Consider the following 18,444-nt stretch of genomic DNA (forward strand, 5'->3'; position numbering starts at 1 on the left):
CATACGGACAGGCCACGTTGGTTCATGCATTTGTTCAGGGGGCGGGGGGCGGGGGGGAGTAATGGGCTGCCTGGTGAACCTGAACACCTGAACGGTGGTTGAGAATCTATCACTAACCTGATTCTGGGTTCTCCCAGGCCAGGGGAGGCCCCTCTTACCTGTGCTTTAAGTGGCCAGAGAAGTATGTTTGTCACCCAGTTGACTTGAGAGAGCATAGTGTCACACCCATGGAATGGCGCTGCAATGTCACTCTTTCTTAAATGGACAGCTGCAGCATTGCTGGAAGTGGGGCTGCTGAGAAACCCAGATGCCCTTGTGTATGGTCTCTGTAAAAGCCTCTCTTGACCAAAGGAATCCCTGATTGTTAGTAGTGTACAGCCCGGGTCTTGGAAAGCTTTTAGGATTTAAAGCTTAAATAGCCAGACCAGGCCTTTGCTATATGTCCAGCTATCTGGATGTTGACAGAGTTGTTAAGTGGAGGGAAACAGGACAAGATAAAGTCCTGATGTTCTCAAAAAACCACAGATATCACTGGGTGTGCAGGAGGCAGGGGTAGGAGGATCACAGTGAGTTCGAAGCCACCCTGAGACTCCATAGTGAATCCCAGGTTAGCCTGGGCCAGAGTGAGACCCTACCTCGAAAAACAAAAACAAGCAAACAAACAAAAAATAAAATAAAATCACAGATATCCTCCCCTACTTTCTGAGTTGAAAAACTGCTTTCTTGCTTTTTTTTTTAAGTGAAATGGAAAAACATAGCATGTGCTTTGTGAGTGTGATCATGTGTGTGCACACGCATGTGTACCTGAAGATCATACAGTGCCTGGTGTCTGAGTTCTTAACCTTCTCCTAGACTCCATTCCACAGAACCCTATCACGTGCACCACACGGTATTTCACCTGGGAATGGCTGTGCTTTGTACCCAATTTGTATCATTTATTTCCCTTTATTTGGCCTTTTATTGTTACCAGTTGTGGCCAGAAATTCTGGGGAAAGGTAAGTGAATCAAAACCGTCCGTTTTCCTCTGTGACAGCAAGTCACCACTGAGCTCTCAGTGGGAGAGGACGGCCATGGGGGGTAGCTTAGAAATGTCCTTCCAGTTCTCCGGAGAAATTCAATTTCGTTATTATATTTTATAAATATTTCCTTCTATGGCTCATAACCTGATTGCCGGCGTGTCGCTAGGGTCTTGCGAGGCAGGGCGCGGTGGTGCTCAGGAGGCCCCCCTTCCTTCTCAGGTGTGCCCGTGGCCCCGAATGGAAACCAATCAAGGTGCGATTTATGTTCATTAAGTGCTTGTCAAAACTGAAAAATTTTTCTAATCAACAGCAATCTAGCTGCGGCCCCTCAATGGCTGGGAGGGCCGCCTCTGCATCGGCTCCTTGCCTGTTACAACTCTAGGCGAAGACTCCGTGATGATTACATCAGGCTAAGCTGCGGAGTAAATGAACCGTGTCTTCAGAGTAGTCCTGCCCCGCAGGGCACTGGATAGCGTTTGATGGCTTTAAAATTAGTGTAGCTTCCCGTTTGCTGCAGGGCACTGCCTGTTATGCCTTTGAACTCAATAAGCAAAGGGAAGGGGCCTTTTGTTTTTCCCCCTTGTTTTTTTTTTTTCCTCCTTATATTTTAGCAATTTTGTTTTGCATCTTTTCCAGACGGCATTTTGCAATAAAAATGTCTGACTACCAGATACGTGTCTTCCCCCACCCAAAAGAGAGAGAGAGAGAGAGAGAGAGAGAGGAAGGGAGCAAAGGTAGGAATGGGAGGGTCTGCAGAGTACGTCGCTCCTACACTGCAGAGTGAAATATTGCTTCACAGCCACCCCCAGTGGCTTGGCGAGTCAGAACTGCCTTTTCAGGTTGGCGTCACACCTTTAAGCCCAAGAGAATTCATGAAGGGCCTTGGCAGGTTTTCAAGTACTTTGTATCTGACCCTCATAGTAGCCCACAAGGCAGGAGCTGCTGGTACCCCTGTTTCTGAAGATGTGGAACGTAGCATTCCCAACTGATTAAGGAGAAGCCACTGAGTGCAAGGGTCCCTGGGGCTCTGGCTGCACCATCGAGGCCATCCTCCCTTTGTGTCCTCTGCAGCTCCCGCGGCTGCACAGGCAGCAGATAACAGTGGTCTGGGAATTGCCTGCTCCCTGTCCCAGTCACATCTGGTACCAGGTACAGCAGACGACCTTCTTCAGGGCCAGTAGAGTAACTCCTAGGAAAGCAGTCCTTGGAAAGCTGTGTGGAGGGGACCCGTCTAAACTGGCCTGTGTGAACACTTAAAAACTAGAACTTTGCCATTTGTGGTGGGCAAAATATCCAACTGATGGCTTAGGTCAGGTGGCAAAGACAGGGATGGCAGTCTTCAGTGCCCTCCTTTAGAGACATGTCTCTGGTTGTCTCAGAGACATCCGGACCACCTTAGTGGCACATTTCTAGACATAGTTGCCAAGCTTACCCACTGCTCCAGTGTTTCAAGCCACATTTGAATACACACATCCTGAGGTGCAGAATATAGGCGTCTCCGTGCAGCTCACTGCAGTGAATTCACTTGTTTTTTCTTGCCTTTGGAGCGGCCTTCTGTGGCTGCGGAGGCTGGCCATTCTCCTAGCAGAATCCTTCATCAAGTGTAGGCTAAGTGCTCGTGCGTGGCTTCTGGCCGGGTAACACTCAGTCTAACCTAGTATGGGAAGAGTCTTGCAGTGAAGCTCAGCATGGTAGGTCAATCAAGACAAACATAGTCAAGGATCCAAAGGTATGGTCATGATTCAGAGAGGAATTTTCCGTTATCTTGATTGATGTGTCAATAACCTATCCCCCTGGGCTAGTGGTAGACTTTCATCCACTATTGTTGGATGCCGGCTACCACAGAAGCCTACAGAAATGGGAGATTTGCTAAACCAAAGTGTGGGAAAACCACATTGTGTGGGGATCATGTCGTCACCAAGTCCTAGCACCATCCCACCAGCCTTTGCTTATACCACGTGGAACGTAATTACCTAGGCCCACCAAGGCATTTCCTAAGTAAGGCACAGTCTCTGAACGCATGCCTTTGCCTCGGTTGGCATGAGCCATCTGGCTTGCCCAGTGCTTTCTTCCTGCGATGTCTGCAGGTCACATTCACATGATCCGGCCAGCGCTGGTCTTCATGAAGCTAGCGCAAGCTGGAATTCTGTTCGCTGTCTTGGGAAACAAAACTCTTTCTCATAGAAATTTCTTTGCTTTGAAGCCGCCTCCTACCTTGCTATTGTGACCAGGTCCTTTGGAGAGAAGGAGAAACTGTCTTCTTTGAGTTGTGTGATCTGAAAGGATGTGACCAGGAGAGTCTTCATACTTTTACAACATGTCCAGGGTATTTTTAGGAGCGGCCTTTCCTCTGTGCCTGTGACTATTCATGAGGCTATTGTTTACTATTCATACGTGTCGACTGGGTCTTTTGCCTGGGCTCTCTGAATGGATGGTGCTATATCTGTCCTTATGGATTAGTTTCCTTTGAAAATAATATTAAATGGAGTTTGGGAATAGCAGTGTGTCTGACAATGGACTTCGCTTACATGTGCTTTTTTTTTTTTTTTTTTTTTGGGAACCCAGAAGTAAGACTTTTTAAAAATAGAAATTAATGAACTACTGCTTCCTTCTGAACCCGTACATTCGTGAAGTATGGAAAAAAATGGGAAATAATGTCATTTTTTTCATGTTAGAGATTCAAACTGAGAAGCAATTTAAATATTGATATGATCCATTTACAATAAGAAACCACATGTTCATGTTAGATTGGATAATAACCTTATGAAAAGTGTAGTTTCCAAAACACAGAGAAATCATGAAGTTGCTGCCAATCTTTCAGGGTTTTTGGAATGTCTTTGAGACCTGGCCTAATGAGCGCTAGATTCTCACCTCGGCTTCAGCTTGGTGCAGTGCTATGTTGCTTTGGGTCAAGCGTGTTCAGAAGGGTTCTGCTTACATCATGGAAGAGGGACAAGTATTCTAAACCATTTCAGGTCCTCGTAGGCACTGCTCTTGTGTGCCACACCAAAACCCAGCATGTGTCTCACAGCTTAGTAATGCAGTATGGAATCAAAAAACATTTCATTAAATTCTTCCTTCTCTGCTACATTAAGCTCCATTGAGCCCATCTGCACTGTGATCATTTTTGCATGTTTTTTCCACATGTGTCTGGCTGCGTGCATCCATGCATAGGATTTCATGCAATGGTCACCTGCATAGCCTTATTTTTGTAATGAAGCATGCAGATTTCCAAGTAATAATGCTTTTCAGTCTGTCCTACCCAAATCTTGCATTATTATCACCACCAAGCTTGTGTGGAAAATTACTATGTACTGAAAAGTGCCAGGCTCCTGTTGAGAGAGAGAGAGACACACACACACACACATTTGGAAGTCCTATTATTAGTAGAAAACTATTTCCTGGCTGGTCACCAATACTGCTAGCTGTCCTGTTACTGTTCATGAAAGGGCTCACTAAATACTCAAAGCCTGTGCTATCGTGTGGTCACTTTATCAGGTGAACAGTTTAGTTCACCAGAGCCATGGCTAGTTTAGCTGGCAACTCACGGAGTAGCACACCTGCCGCCTCTGTCCCCACAGGAAGGCTGCGCGCACTCTGCCTGTGGCAGCACTGAGAAGGTTGGAAAGATGTGGACTTGTGGGTTAAAATTTAGTCAGGAATAGCTTTGGGGTTTGGAGGGTAAAGAATGTTTGTAAGTGAACTGCTCCATCACTTTTGTGCCATCAAACCAAATTTCAGCACAATGTTCAAAAGGCAAATAATGTCTTTGATGTTTTGAACTTTTTATTGAACCCAGTAACAATTAAGAGAGTGACAAGGGTCACACTTTGAAGATTGCTAAGCTAAATTATGAGAAGAGGAAAAGCTTATTAGTTAGATTGGCTACATCAAGTGCATATATAACAAGTCTCTGCATGTCTAAAGAATTATCTAGCCTAGGGCTGGAGAGATGGCTTAGTGATTAAGGTGTTTGCCTGCAAAGCCAAAGGATCCCAGTTCAACTCTCTGGGATCCATGTAAGCCAGATGCACAAAAGGGCACATGCATCTGGAGTTCATTTGCAGTGGCTGGAGGCCCTGATTGTACCCATTCTCTCTCTCCATCTGTCTCTGTCCATTCTCTCTCTTTTTGCCTCTTTCTCTCTCTCTGAAATAAATAAATAAAACATATTTTTAAAAAGAATTAACCTGAAGTAACACACTTAACACTGAATATCAATGCATATGTACTCAGAAACCAGAGCAGATTGGGAAATGCTGGTCTCAGCAAAATATTTCAGTAGTTTGCCATTTGACTACAACTATCTTAAATTTTCTCTTGAAAGTTATGTGTAAAAATGAAGTATAATGATGATAGGAGCCAAACTTGGAGAGTCCAGTCTAGGTTACCACATTTCTAGAACCTTTTGCCTGTGGAAGTCCTACTTCTGAGACGGCAGTCATCACTTACATAGCTCACTTTGGCTTTTAGACCTTGTTAGCTGCTTTTGCTGCCCCTGTGAATGCCTCAGCAAACCATCTTTCACAGACAGCCGAAGGTAACCTCCGGATGTGAAGCAGGGAGAATCAATATAGTAAGAATATTTTTAGGGACTCTTGATGGATTGCTGTATTTTGTGCTTAACTCAAGTGCCAAATGCCCCAGAGCTGACGAAGATGAACTCCCCCTTTACTGAGACCCATCTAGGCCATCACGTACATATGGTGCTCGGGGATGGCTGGGATTGCTTTGAGGTTTTGGGGAGATTTTGTGTGTGTTTCTGGGCAGCCTCATCACTGTCTGTGGATGAGGACTGGGCACACTCCTCTGCTTGCGATAACCTCCCATCCAGGGAACAAGCAACGCTGACGTCTCACATAACATTGCTCAGCAGCTGAACAATTAGTTCTCTGTGTTTGGAGTGATCTGGAATGCAGAGGCGCTGGGCCTGCATCCCTCTCCTCAGGCTGCCCACAGAAGGCAGGAGCCACAGTGAGGCTATGCCTCTGTCAGCAAGCTGAAAGCCCTGGGTCTGTGACGTGGCCCTCCACTCTACCAGGTTTCTCTCATTGCACCTCATTTGCATCTGGGACATCAATTAGCATGTTTGTTGAGGCTAATTGAATGAAACTCAATCATAGCTCTTAATTGCTTGACTATGTGAAAAGAAATCACATTAATGCAGCTAATTAAGTGTACGGCAATAGATGCAACATAATTAGGAGTGCAATGTAAAAAACAAGGGAAGGCAAAGGTGCCGGAGTGGGTGCAGGGGGATGCTGGGCACCGTTGCTGAGCTGTTGGCCTGTCCGGGAAACGGTCCCTTTGCTCTGGTGCCTGCTTGGAAAAAAATAATCCACACCATGAGCATGGACAAGTTGAGGAGAAAAATGCAAATAGGGTTGCAATTACTACTTTTTCAAGCTGTTGAGGGGCAGGAGATGGCACCTCTGGGGGCCAGCCTCTTGAGTGGGCCCCAGGGACTTGTTAAGTGCTGTTTAAAAGTACTTGGCTTTGAATTACCCTCATGCCTTGTTAAAGGGTTTTTTTCCCCCTTTCATCTTCGATCAGCATTTTCTGCAGCTAACATGGAGAAGGGTAGATGAGTGGTATTTGCATATCAAAATCAAGCTTGCTGTCTTTATTTTACCCAGCGAGGTCCCTGCCTCAGACCTACCAGGGCCTGCGTGTCCTCTCTGCTTCTGAGGACACCACATTGTTTAGGGCCTGTAGCTTTCTTTCCTCAAGCACCAAGCTGAGCTTGAAACGGACGCGCTCTTGCAGAAACAGAGTCACGCCGGGGTTGTTTCTCTGGGGAGAAGACACCAGAAGCTTTATGTTCAATCCCTCCCTGGGCAGCGCCAGGTTGGTGGGCCTTGACTGACTTGGGATCACATTTTGTAAGGTTCAGGCAATTCTTTCCTACGGCTTGACATCTAGAATTGCCAAATGGATATCCTGGTTTCTTAGAGCCAGTTCTTCTGAAGTTTCAGTGCCTAACTCGTGTGAGAAGACATGTCGACCAGCCCATGCTGAGCCTAAGATGAATGTCTTCCCTTGGCTCACATCCACAAAGCAGACTTGGTACATTTCTATAATAATTTTAAATAAAATATCCTGGTTATTGTATGTTAAAACATGCCTATTAAAGGAGCCCACGCTGAGACTTAGTCACTCTCTGATTAGTCTCATTGTAGAACTCATAAGCAATAAATGCTCAATTACACTCCTGTTATTGTATTTTAATTTGTTAAGAATCGGCATTAAAGGAGAAAGTTATAGGCAAGTTGATATTTTTAAAGGAGTAACTGCAAGGAGTTCATTATTTCTGAGCACCAACCCTGGTTCTGAAACATGGGGTTGCATGGTGTTGGTGGATACAGGCGGAGGCGGTAGAGAAGTTTAGAATAAAGACCCCTGTGCAGATGACCCACACCACACCCAGACCACTTTGTTCTCTAGTGGACATGTGTTTCATAGTCCTCTCTCAATGGTGAATTCTACCACCAGAGTTCTTGGATTTCCTCCAGTGCGCTGTATCCTTCAGTCTGACTTAATGATAAGTTTAATTCCATGTTGATCCCTATCTTTTTTTTTTCATTTTTAAAATTTTTTTTTTTTTTTTTTTTTTTTTTTTTTTTTGGTTTTTCGAGGTAGGGTCTCACTCTGGTCCAGGCTGACCTGGAATTAACTCTGTAGTCTCAGGGTGGCCTTGAACTCAAGGCGATCCTCCTACCTCTGCCTCCCGAGTGCTGGGATTAAAGGCGTGCGCCACCACGCCCGGCTCATTTTTTAAAATTTTTTATTAGCATTTTCTATGATTATAAAAAAATATTCCATGGTAATTCCCTCCCTCCCCCCCCCCACTTTCCCCTTTGAAATTCCATTCTCCATCATATTACCTCCGATCCCCATCTTTTTAAAATCCACCTTTTTTCATAGCCAAGGATATTTTGGCACTGATGTGACATCTTTGGTCTGCAGCTTATAAAGTTGTAGTCACTGTTACCAGCACAGGGACAACCACACCTTCCCTACCCTCACGTCTACTCTTTTCTGCGAGGCATGGCTGGCCTCAGCCAGCCTGGTCGGCAGATGTTAGGGTGCTTCAGAGCCTCTACCGCGGGCCTCACGTCGTCCTGCGCTCAGAGTTGCCCCTGTCTGGATGCTTCTCCTCGGCTGAGGATTGCCAGCCTGGGAACTGGTCCCTTGTTGTGCCACTCCAATCTTCTCTGCCTGTCTGACACCCACTGTGCTTCTGCCCGGTTCTGACCTTGGCTTTGGGAGCTTCTGCCCTGACCAACAGTTGACCATTTGGGGTGTGCACTCAGGAACTCAATAAGACCTTGCTGCATTGTCCATGGGCTGGTGCTTGCAGAACCTCCTAGGTTCTCTGTGTCCCTCCGATCCCTCCTGTGGGGCATTGCCTTCACCTCGTGGGGCTTGTTCCCCCTCAGCTGCTTGGGCTGCAGGGGTGAGGTCTGCTGCTTGATTCCCCAGCCACCCCACTGCCCTGATGCTGAGAGCGCGGCTCCTCCCACCTCGTGGCCCCCACCCATGCTTGCACTCCGTCCTCTGGAGTCTGGCCTGTAGTTTTTTTCTCTTGTTGCATTCCCTTTGTCAACAGCCTTTCTAACTATTGGTGGACCGAATACCTGTACCCCAGTGTGCCTGAGGAAGGACTCATTTTACTCACGGTTTCAGAGGTTTCTGTCCATCATGGTGGGGAGGAGGTGATAGAACACCTCACATGCTGCCCAGGAAGAAGAGAAGGATTTCCAGCAACTTAACAGGCTTTCTCCTTTTATTTATCTAGGCCCCTGTTCTAGGGGACAATCCTTCATGACAAGTCTCTCCCCTTAGTGAATAACCTAGAAACTCTCTTGACAGACATGCCCAAAGGTATGGCTTACTCAGCTCCTAGGTGACTTTCGAAACAGCCAAGTTGACAGTCAAGGTTCTTCCACCATAGACTTCTTCCCGGTCCTTCATCTGCTGGGATTCTGTGATTGCAGTAAAAACATGCCAGCCTCCTCCTCTAGCGTGTGGGAGTCTCCTCTTGGTTCCCTGCCACTCTCGGAGACCCGGAAACCCCCCAGCATACTTTGCCCCACGGTCCTGCCGACTGGAACTTGCTTCCTTCTTATTCATACTTCCTGCTTCTTCTTCAAACGCTTCTTTATATATATCCAGGAGTCATTTAAAATGTGTTCTTTCATAAGCTGTGACATGGATTAACACATGTTCTGTCTACAGACAAGAGCCCTCAGTAGGGACATCATGATGATGATGATGATGATGATGATGAAGAAGAAGAAGACGACAACAACAGTAGAGCATTAAACAGTTGTCAGCACCTGATTCTCCCAACAATCCAGTCCCTTCGCCCAGGCTCTCAGGGGCTGTGTTAATCCGTGTCCAAGCACTGTGACAAAATAATACCTGAGATAGTCAGCTTCTAAAAACGAAAGGGTCGGGGCTGGAGAGAGAGCTCCATCAGTGAAGTGGCCCACGTGGGAGGCTGGGGTAACAGCACACGGCTGCAATTGCAGCAGCACGTATGTAGAGACAGGAGGGCCCGTGGGGCTCACTGCCCACATCTAGCCTAATGGATGAGCTCCAGGCCAGTGAGAGAGCCTGTCTCAAAGGAAGTGGGTGGCATTCCTGAGGATGACACCTGGGGTTGTCCTCTAGCCTCCACACCAATGTGTACCCACCCACACATGCACCTGTCCACACGCATGCACACACCCCCAATGAAAAGAAGGAAGGTGTATTTGGCCCCCAGGGTGTGTTAAGTGACGTTGCTGTGTGCCCACCCTCCCCTCTGGGAGCTGGCCCTTACTTCCACGTGCATGCAGCAAGACCTTTGTTGAGTATAGAGGTAACTGCTTGAGGAAATGTAATACTTGAGGATCGCATAATGCATATTCTCACGTTGCCTGATGTTTAATGTCCTACCTCCCGTTGCTGAGGCGGCACCGTGTCTGTCAGTAAATGCTTGGCCTTTGCCCACAGCGTGCGTGGATTCCCAGCAGTTAGCACCATTCCTTCTTACTGAGAAGCTCCCTCATATCCCAGCTGAGCATCAGTGCCAGACTCCGTGGAACATAACCCCAAATGCACAGGACAGGCCCAGGCTCTGAACCCGTGCCCAGTCAGCAAGAGTTGAGAGCAGTGGGACTGTATAGAGATGCGTTCTCCCCTGCAGGATGGGTGCTTTGGTGCTGGTAGTAGCTCCTGTGTCTGCCATCCTGAGTTAGGTCAGGGCAGATGCCACACGGGTTTAGATAGAGTGGTGGTACCAGTCAGACCCGTAGAAGGAAACCTCGTGAGTAAGTTCTGGGGGGTTCACAGGATTACAGCTCACCCATCTGCTAGTCTTATGTCCTACCCTGGAGGAGTTCCTCTCTGTAATCTCTCGGCTATTTAACATTTGCACAGGATTATATGCAGAATGTTCATGGGAAAGAGATTGATCTCCTGAGAACCACTGTGAAAGTCCCGGGAAAGAGGCCGCCCCGAGCCACGTCAGCCTGTGCGCCCATCTCCAGCCCTAAAACCAATGGTCTGTCCAAGGACATGAGCAGTTTACACATCTCACCAAATTCAGGTAAGCCCCCCAGGACGTGGGTAGTGCAGGCTGAGGGCAGGGTGGAATTCCCTGGGCTGAGCTGTTAAAACCGATCATTTCCGCTGTGTCCTTGTGTTCCCCAGAATGCCAGGGGGCAAGTGGTGGCACTTGGAGTCCCAGCTGCGCTAACTCAGGGTCCTAGGCTCTCCCCGGCTGATGCTCAAAGCCGCTTCACACATAAATGGGGTATTTAAGAGTATTCGGAGAAACATGAATTACTTGTTAAAATACTTAAGTGGGGTTAAGTAATTTCTGGTAAGTTTATGTGCTAACATGAAAAAAAAATTGAGCAAGATTTAAAGACCTCCCCTACAGTTTAAATATTTTCATTTTTATATCTTAAATTCTCCATTCTCTAGTGAAACTTTCATTTTCTTTATCCTCTTTGAATGTCCTTTTTTTTCCCCCACTTAGGTTAGAGAAAGTTGGTTTTGTCTTCTGAAAATTCAGTGTGTTTGGAAATATCTGGCCTCTGTGTAGTTGCAGGCCCTTTGGTTGTCATTTGTTTTCCCAAAGCACCTCCTGGGTCACTGCACCCAGGGTTGGCCTTCCCGCGCATGCTTGGAGAGAAGAGGGCAGTGACCCCCACCCCCCGTTGGCACCTGAGATCCCACCAAGAATTTTCAGCTTTCTCTAGCAAAAAGGTTCTTCTCTTTCCCTCCCCACTCCATCAAGTCTCCCCCTTACAGCAAGCTCAGCAGCAGCTTTAGTGGCTCTGTTCTTTCCCCTTATGAAGTGTATGTCTCAAAGAGTTATGGTGAATGACAAAAGCTGGATGAAGGGAAGGAGTCAGAATGCAGTTCTGCCAACCCAGGCCTCAAGGGGCACCGCCTGGTGTCATGTGGTGTCAGGCAAGTCACTCAGCCAGCTTCTTACCACCTGGCCTGCCTATGTGGCATGGGTATGGTAATCAGGTAACATAACATCCTCAAAAGTACCAGGGAGCCAGGCGTGGTGGCACACACCTTTAATCCCAGCACTTGGGAGGCAGAGGTAGGAGGATCACTGTGAGTTCCAAGCCACCCTGAGACTCCATAGTGAATTCCAGGTTGGGCTGGGCTAGAGTGAGACCCTACCTCGAAAAACAAAACAAACAAAAACAAGTACCAGGGGAGCGGGCAAAGATGATACAAACGCAAGCAATTAATGGAAATAAAAATTGCCCCTTGTGCCAGGCGTAGTGGCGCACCTTTAATCCCAGCACTCGGGAGTTTGAGGCCATCTGAGACTACATAGTGAATTCCAGGTAAGCCTGGGCCAGAGTGAGACCCTACTTTGAAAACCAAAAATCCAAGACTTGCCTCTTGCTTCCAGAAAGATAAGAAGGTTGCTGGCATGGTCTCCTTCAAACGCCAAGCCTTCTCCCTGAGCACTGGTGAGCTGTCCTTGTTAGGGTGGAGGGGAAAGCAGTGCCCAAAGACAGGAAAAAGTGTGCAGAGACTTACAACCTGAAGTCGCTTCATGACAGTCATGAGGAGGAGTAGCCTGAGTGCGGCATGTGGGTGACGACTGTTAAAACGTGAGCTGGGCAAGGCAGCCCACAACTCTCGTGGCAGCACTTGGAAGGCTCTAAGGTACGGTGGTTGGGTTCGAGGCCAGCCTAGGCTGTAGTGAGACCCTGCCTCCACAACGATGTGTACTGTGAATATGAGGTCTCTGACCGCGGGATTCCTGTATGTGACAGTCACTTCCTAGCTAACATCGCGTCTCCGCTTACTCATGTCAGCGGCATGTACTCACGCCCTTCAAAGAAGCGCTCTATATAAGATTTCCTTCCAAGTTAGCCGGGCGTGGTGGCGCACGCCTTTAATCCCAGCACTCGGGAGGCAGAGGTAGGAGGATCGCCGAGAGTTCGAGGCCACCCTGAGACTACATAGTGAATTCCAGGTCAGCCTGAGCTAAAGTGAGACCCTACCTCGAAAAGCCAAAAAAAAAAAAAAAAAAAAAAAAAAAAAAAAAAGATTTCCTTCCAAGATCCGTAGTATCTGTTAGATAGATTTTAAAGAACAATAATGCCTTTAGAATTATTGTTATTATTATTATTATTTATTTTGTTTTTTTGAGGTAGGGACTCACTGTAGCTCAGACTGACCTGGAATTCACTGTGTAGTCACAGGGTGGTCTCGAACTCATGGCAATTCTCCTACCTCTGCCTCTTGAGTGCTGGATTAAAGGTGTGTGCCACCACACCCGGCCAGAATTATTTTTAAATTGACAAACCATGCAGGTACCTGTCCATTGCAATGTTACGATTAGCAGTGTGTGCATTTGGAGTGGTTAAATGAAGCCATATAGTGAGTCTGTAACATCAGGGTGTCCCATATTCCTGAGCCCCAGAGACACAGGGCCTAATCCTTGCCTAGCTCTTGCTCCCCTCTGCTTGGGGAGAGATGGGAAGGTGACAGCCACCTCTGGAGGAGTACCACTAGTGTGGGATCAGGCACCCTGGGAGGGAGGGAACTTGCTGAGGACATAGAGGAGGGACAGTAGTGATGAGTCCAAGGGACACTGAGTGTCCATAGTCAAGATTTTGAGCCTCTTGCTTTGGAGACTTAAGCTCTTTGGTGGTGGTGACCCTTTCTCCTGAGGAACACAGAAGGCTTCATACACTACGTTGTTTCCCACAGGGTGGACGATGTCATAGCTACCCTTTCAAAACCGTGGGCCCAGATGTGGTGCCACATACCTTTAGTCCCAATACTGGGGAGGCAGAGGCAGGAGGATCGCCATGAGTTTGGGGCCACCCTGAGACTCCATAGTGAATTCCAGGTCAGCCTGGGCTAGAGTGAGACCCTAACTTGAAAAATGAAAAAAAAAAAAAAAAGAAAAAAAAATATGGGTCTTTTTTCTAGAAGACTCTTGCTATTGAATGAAAAGGTCTGGGCTGGTCCTGGTGGTGCATGCCTTTAATCCCAGCACTTGGGAGACAGAGGTAGATAAGAGGATTGTGAGTTCGAGGCCACCCTGAGACTATATAGCTAGTTCCAGGTCAGTCTGAGCCAGAGTGAGACCCTACCTTGAAAAACCAATAGAAAAGAAAAGGTCTGGGACATGGCTAACGTCCTTCTCCCTCACCACACCACTCTGTAACAACGCATCTCTCCAGCCCTCCACCCAGCTCATCTGGAAGGGTCCATAGCTGAGTTTCCTCTGCTTTTGGGTTGCTGAGTGTGGACAGGGAGGGTGCAGCCGAGGCCCTGACCGCAGTGCCGTGCTGCTGTGGAGGAGGAGGAAGATGCCTCGGGCTCAGGGCGGTGCAGGGTGCTCGCGTTGAGGGCCTCCCTGGCGTGAGCCGCCTCCAGGAAAAGGTGACGACCCTCAGACATGCTCCCTGTGGGTCTGCCAGCCCAGTCCTCAGGTTGTGGATGAGGCTGTGGGTTGGGTTCTCCAGGGGGCAGCTGCTTCACCAAGACGTTGTGAAATTTTAATTTATGTTGACCTCTTCATGCTGGACATTAATCCAAAGTGACATGTTCTTTCTTGATGGAGAAATTAAAGCATTTGCTAAATTTGAATTTTTATGATTTAAAGTATACTCTTTGAAAATGGTATCTCCTGTATTTGAAGTCGTTTTTCATGAGACACTCTCAGAATTGTAGCAGCAAGTTTCATCTGAAAATGAACTGAAGCTAATGTTAAGCAGGCCTCATTCTTCCCTCATGATTCATTGGCATTCTGCTGGAGATGAGTGTTTGCTAGTATAGCCCAGGCTGTCCTGAACTCACTTTGTAGACCAGGCTAGCCTTGAACTCATGGTAGTCTCCCTGCCTCAGCCTCTGCCTCTGCCTCCTGAGTGCTGGGATTACAGATCTAAGCCACCACAGCCCATTCCTTGCCTTCTTTATGCATTTTCTTCTCTAAGGTATTGAATCAGGTCAGTGGGGTATGCCTTTTATTCAGCACGTAAGCCTAGGTACTTAACACACGCTGTCCTGGGATAGATAGCCAGATGTGGAGTGAGTTTGTCAGTAGGACATGTTTATAAGGTTCTTGACATCACGGATGGTTTACATTGACTGTTAACTTGACAGGACCTGGAATCACACGCCTATGAGGGGTTATCTAGATTAGGATAGCCCCATGCTTGTCTGAGGGATTGTCTTGACTAGGTTAGCTGAGGTGGGAAGACCCACCTTAACTGTGGGAAGTATCATTTCATCCATTTCATGGGCTGGCGTCCTAAACTGTACAAAACGGAGAGAGCTGGATAACCTCATCTCTTCTTCCTTGCTGCGGACTGAACGCAGCCAGCCATCTGGAGCCCCGGCTGCTGTCACGGGCTGCACCTGGAGCTGTAGGCTAAAGCCGTCCTTTACTCCCTTGAGCTAATTTTTGTCAGGTGTTCAGTTCCCACGAACGAGAAGGCAACTGACACAACACCTGTTTACAAATTAACCAGCGTCTAGAAAGATTTTGTGTAAAAGGCAGTGCTGCTTTCAAGGGTGGTGTTTAGAATGTATGCTGACCACACTGGAACACGCCAGCTGTGAGGATCTGGGTCTCCCGAGGGCATTGTGTGTGAGCACCTCACATGCGTTGTGACTACTCAGGTGTCTCCTTTGCATAGTAGTACTTCTTTATGTGTGGAGGATTTAATATTTTATATTTCTCAGATACAGTCCAGTTTTTGTTTTTACTTATTTCATTTATGGTCTTATTTACATATAGAAAATTTCCCCATTTTCCTATATAATAAAATCATGCCTCATACTACTATGGTTTCTATTTTATTAAGAAAGCCTTTAATAGACCTGGACTTAACTCAGTTTGTTTAGGTATAAACCTGCCAAAGTTTTATGATTTTATTATTTTTTTCTTTTTCCTCTTTAAAAAATATATAATGAGGGCTAGAGAGATGGCTTAGCAGTTAAGGCACTTTCCTGCAAAGCCAAAGGGACCCAGGTTCAATTCCTCAGGACCCATGTTAGCCAGAAGCACAAAGTCAGTGGTTCATGCACGTGGAGTTCATTTGCGGTGACTACAGGCCCCGGCATACCCATTCTCCCTCCTTCCCTCCTCCCCTCTCCACCCCCACGCCATATCTGCCTCTTTTCTCTCACTCTCTCAAATAAGTAAAAGTAAAAAGTATTTAGAATATATATATAGAATATATATATATATATATATATATATATATATATATATATATATCCTCTGATTTGCCTTCGATTTGTTTGGATTCATCATGTATAACAACAGATATAAGTAAATTGTTTATTTCAGTAACCAAATGCCCTTCCTCTTGAATTATTTTCTTCCTCCATTTAATTCTGGGTCACCTTTGTGGGACACCTAAATCGTGTAGTCAAGCTGTCCGTGGGGTCCTTGCTCTGTCCCGTTCACCAACACACTCTGCCTTGCCTTGTGCTGCATATGCTTACGATGCCTACGGCCTGTGCCTTGAGTTGTAGATGGTAGTGTAACAGTGTGTGATCCTCGCTTTCCCTCCAATCTTTCTTCACTGCTGTTACTGGCTTATTTTTATTTTTTCTCATGTGAACTTCATAACTGAACACCTCTTCCCGCCGTTGTCAAATAACCCACCCTAACTTTCGCCACCTTCAGTGCACCTGATGGCTGCCTGCTTGCAGCAGGCCTGCTCATCCCGTTTATAGTGTTGTGGTTTGCAGAGCACCATGAGGCTGTCTGTCTGTGACACTGCCCTGCTGGTCGGCAGAAGGAAGCTCCTAGCTCTGTGCCGTCTGTGTGCAGGCATGTTACAGAAGCCTTGTTAGTTGGGACAGCTGTGGGACGCTTTACGTGACTTCCAGAGTGCATTCCCAACACAAATACCATAATGCCTCGTTCCATTCAGTGCTAACTTCATCTGCACTAGACAGACTTTCTGATCTGGATGTCTTGTTTCTGTACCTCCTGTGTCATTCCTCTTCACCATTGCCCGTCTCCTGTGTGCCTAGCCCTGATGGGGAGGGGCCAGCACAAGACTGTCCAAAGATGCACACACCAATAAGATCACTGCAACTAGCAATAAGTATCTAGGCATGAATGGGGTGGGATGGGTTGTTGGGCACTGGGTGGGCCACTGTTGGCAAGGGGTGTTTGTTATTCTCAATATTGGAGTGCAATTGGTGATTGATATAAGTGTGATTTCTTTAATGTCTATTTTTGCCCTTGCCTTGGACAAGAAGAAGAGAAGCACGTTGTGAGAACAGCTGCCTTCTGATCTGAACCCAGGTTTTGCTTTGGGGCAGGTGCTCTGAGCACCTGCAGTGAGGAGGCATCCTGGGCTTCTCTGGCAGGTGGGGAGCAAGCCCTGGACTGTGGCACCAAGGCCAAAGGCCAGATGCACCAGTGGTGTCCCCATTGCATCTGAGGTCAGGGTGATTCTCCAGAGGGAAGCAGCAGTCTTGGGGCAGAAGAGACCCAGAGCAGCACGGAGCTCTGCAGACCGGAAGAGAGGGAGGGAACAAGAAAGCAGCGCTTATCTCAGCCCCAGCCAGCGCGAAGCGTCTGCTGCCCAGAGACCTCCACAGGGGGGTCTCCCGTGCCATCCACCTGCTCAGGCCCACCACCAGCCTTCAGGAAGGGGTGCTGTGTGTGAAGGAAGCAGAGAAAACTCCACAAGGATGCTTGTGGAGACCAACAATAAAAGTATAAAAGGCCAAAAGATCCTACGAGAAAGAGAGTGGCCATCTAGAGGATGAAAGGTTAATACAGAAAATCATAATTGCTCTCATCAGAAAGATTTAAAAGGTTAGTTAGTACACATCCAAAATGAAACCAGCAAAAAATTAAGTGAATAGACAATAAGAAAGAGTTCTTGGAAAGTAAAGATAATGGACTGTGTAAACTAAAAATAAAATAAATAGCTTAAGGAATATAAAGAACAAGTTTATAATCAAAGATATAACAGAAGAAAATATGCTTCAGTGGAACAGGAATATCTGGAGAGTCAAATATCAAGTTGAATGGAAAAGAAGCTCCTTAAAAATAAAAATAAAATCGTAAAACACATCCAAGATAGGAGAGCAGTCATTTACCTACCCAAGAGGTTTCTGACAGATTGTAGGTGTGCCAGAGCTGAGGGCTGGTGCGGCCATGCCCTTCCGAAGACAAAGCACGTGACCCTTAGAAGCCTATGCAAAGCCTGTTGCCAGCCAAATAAAGACCAGAAATGTCCATATCCTCAGTTGGGATACACACCATTTTCCTTTTGAGGCTTTTAAAAAACTTATTCAGGGATCTGCCCGAGAAAAACCAATTGAGGATAATAGTAGAAGAACCAAAGGGCGCTGTCGTCCTGGCTGGCCCTCCTCCTCCTCTGAGGTGGCACTTCCCTAGGAACATTCGCAGAGGGGGAGCACCACACTCTTTCAGGCTGGAACTTGTATTGAATTAAGTGGCCATCCTAATGACTAGCCAAGGCTGCATTTTGAATCACCCCAACTTAATTTCATGTATCCTTCCTGGAAAAAAAAAAAAAAAAAAAAAAAAGCTGACATGTCCACAGTATTTTCTTACGTGAGCTACAGCGTGGTAAATCTGTATCTGCACAGGAGAGAATGCTAACTGGGTAGTTCTAGGGTTACTGTGACATTTAAGTGGCGCACAGAAAAAGCCAAGAGTAGCAGCTGTGGAGTCAAAAGTTAAAAACTGAACCCCCACATCAGGGCCTCACTTGGGTCCTGCACCCCTCAGCTTCACTGTTTCTACACTTACGTGGAGCCAACCTCTTTTCTCATGGTGGTAACATAATGTGCACCTTCAAAAACTTGGCCTGGGGCTGGAGTGATGTCTTAGCCGTTAAGGTGCTTGCCTACAAAGCCAAAGAACCCAAGTTCGATTCCC

General features: G+C 46.9%; 1 protein-coding gene across 9 annotated transcripts in view; it reads left to right on the forward strand.

Annotated features, from left to right (window-relative positions):
- The window catches only part of Agap1 (ArfGAP with GTPase domain, ankyrin repeat and PH domain 1), a 526,342-nt gene that overhangs the window by 323,245 nt on the left and 184,653 nt on the right, over positions 1-18,444 (forward strand). For all 9 annotated transcript variants that reach the window (XM_045148441.1, XM_045148443.1, XM_045148445.1 and 6 more), the window contains one exon: positions 10,446-10,614. In XM_045148441.1, coding sequence (XP_045004376.1) covers positions 10,446-10,614 — 169 coding nt within the window. The remainder of the gene's footprint in view (positions 1-10,445; positions 10,615-18,444) is intronic.

This window comes from Jaculus jaculus, chromosome 4, assembly GCF_020740685.1.
Source record: "Jaculus jaculus isolate mJacJac1 chromosome 4, mJacJac1.mat.Y.cur, whole genome shotgun sequence".
Classification (NCBI taxonomy): domain Eukaryota; kingdom Metazoa; phylum Chordata; class Mammalia; order Rodentia; family Dipodidae; genus Jaculus; species Jaculus jaculus.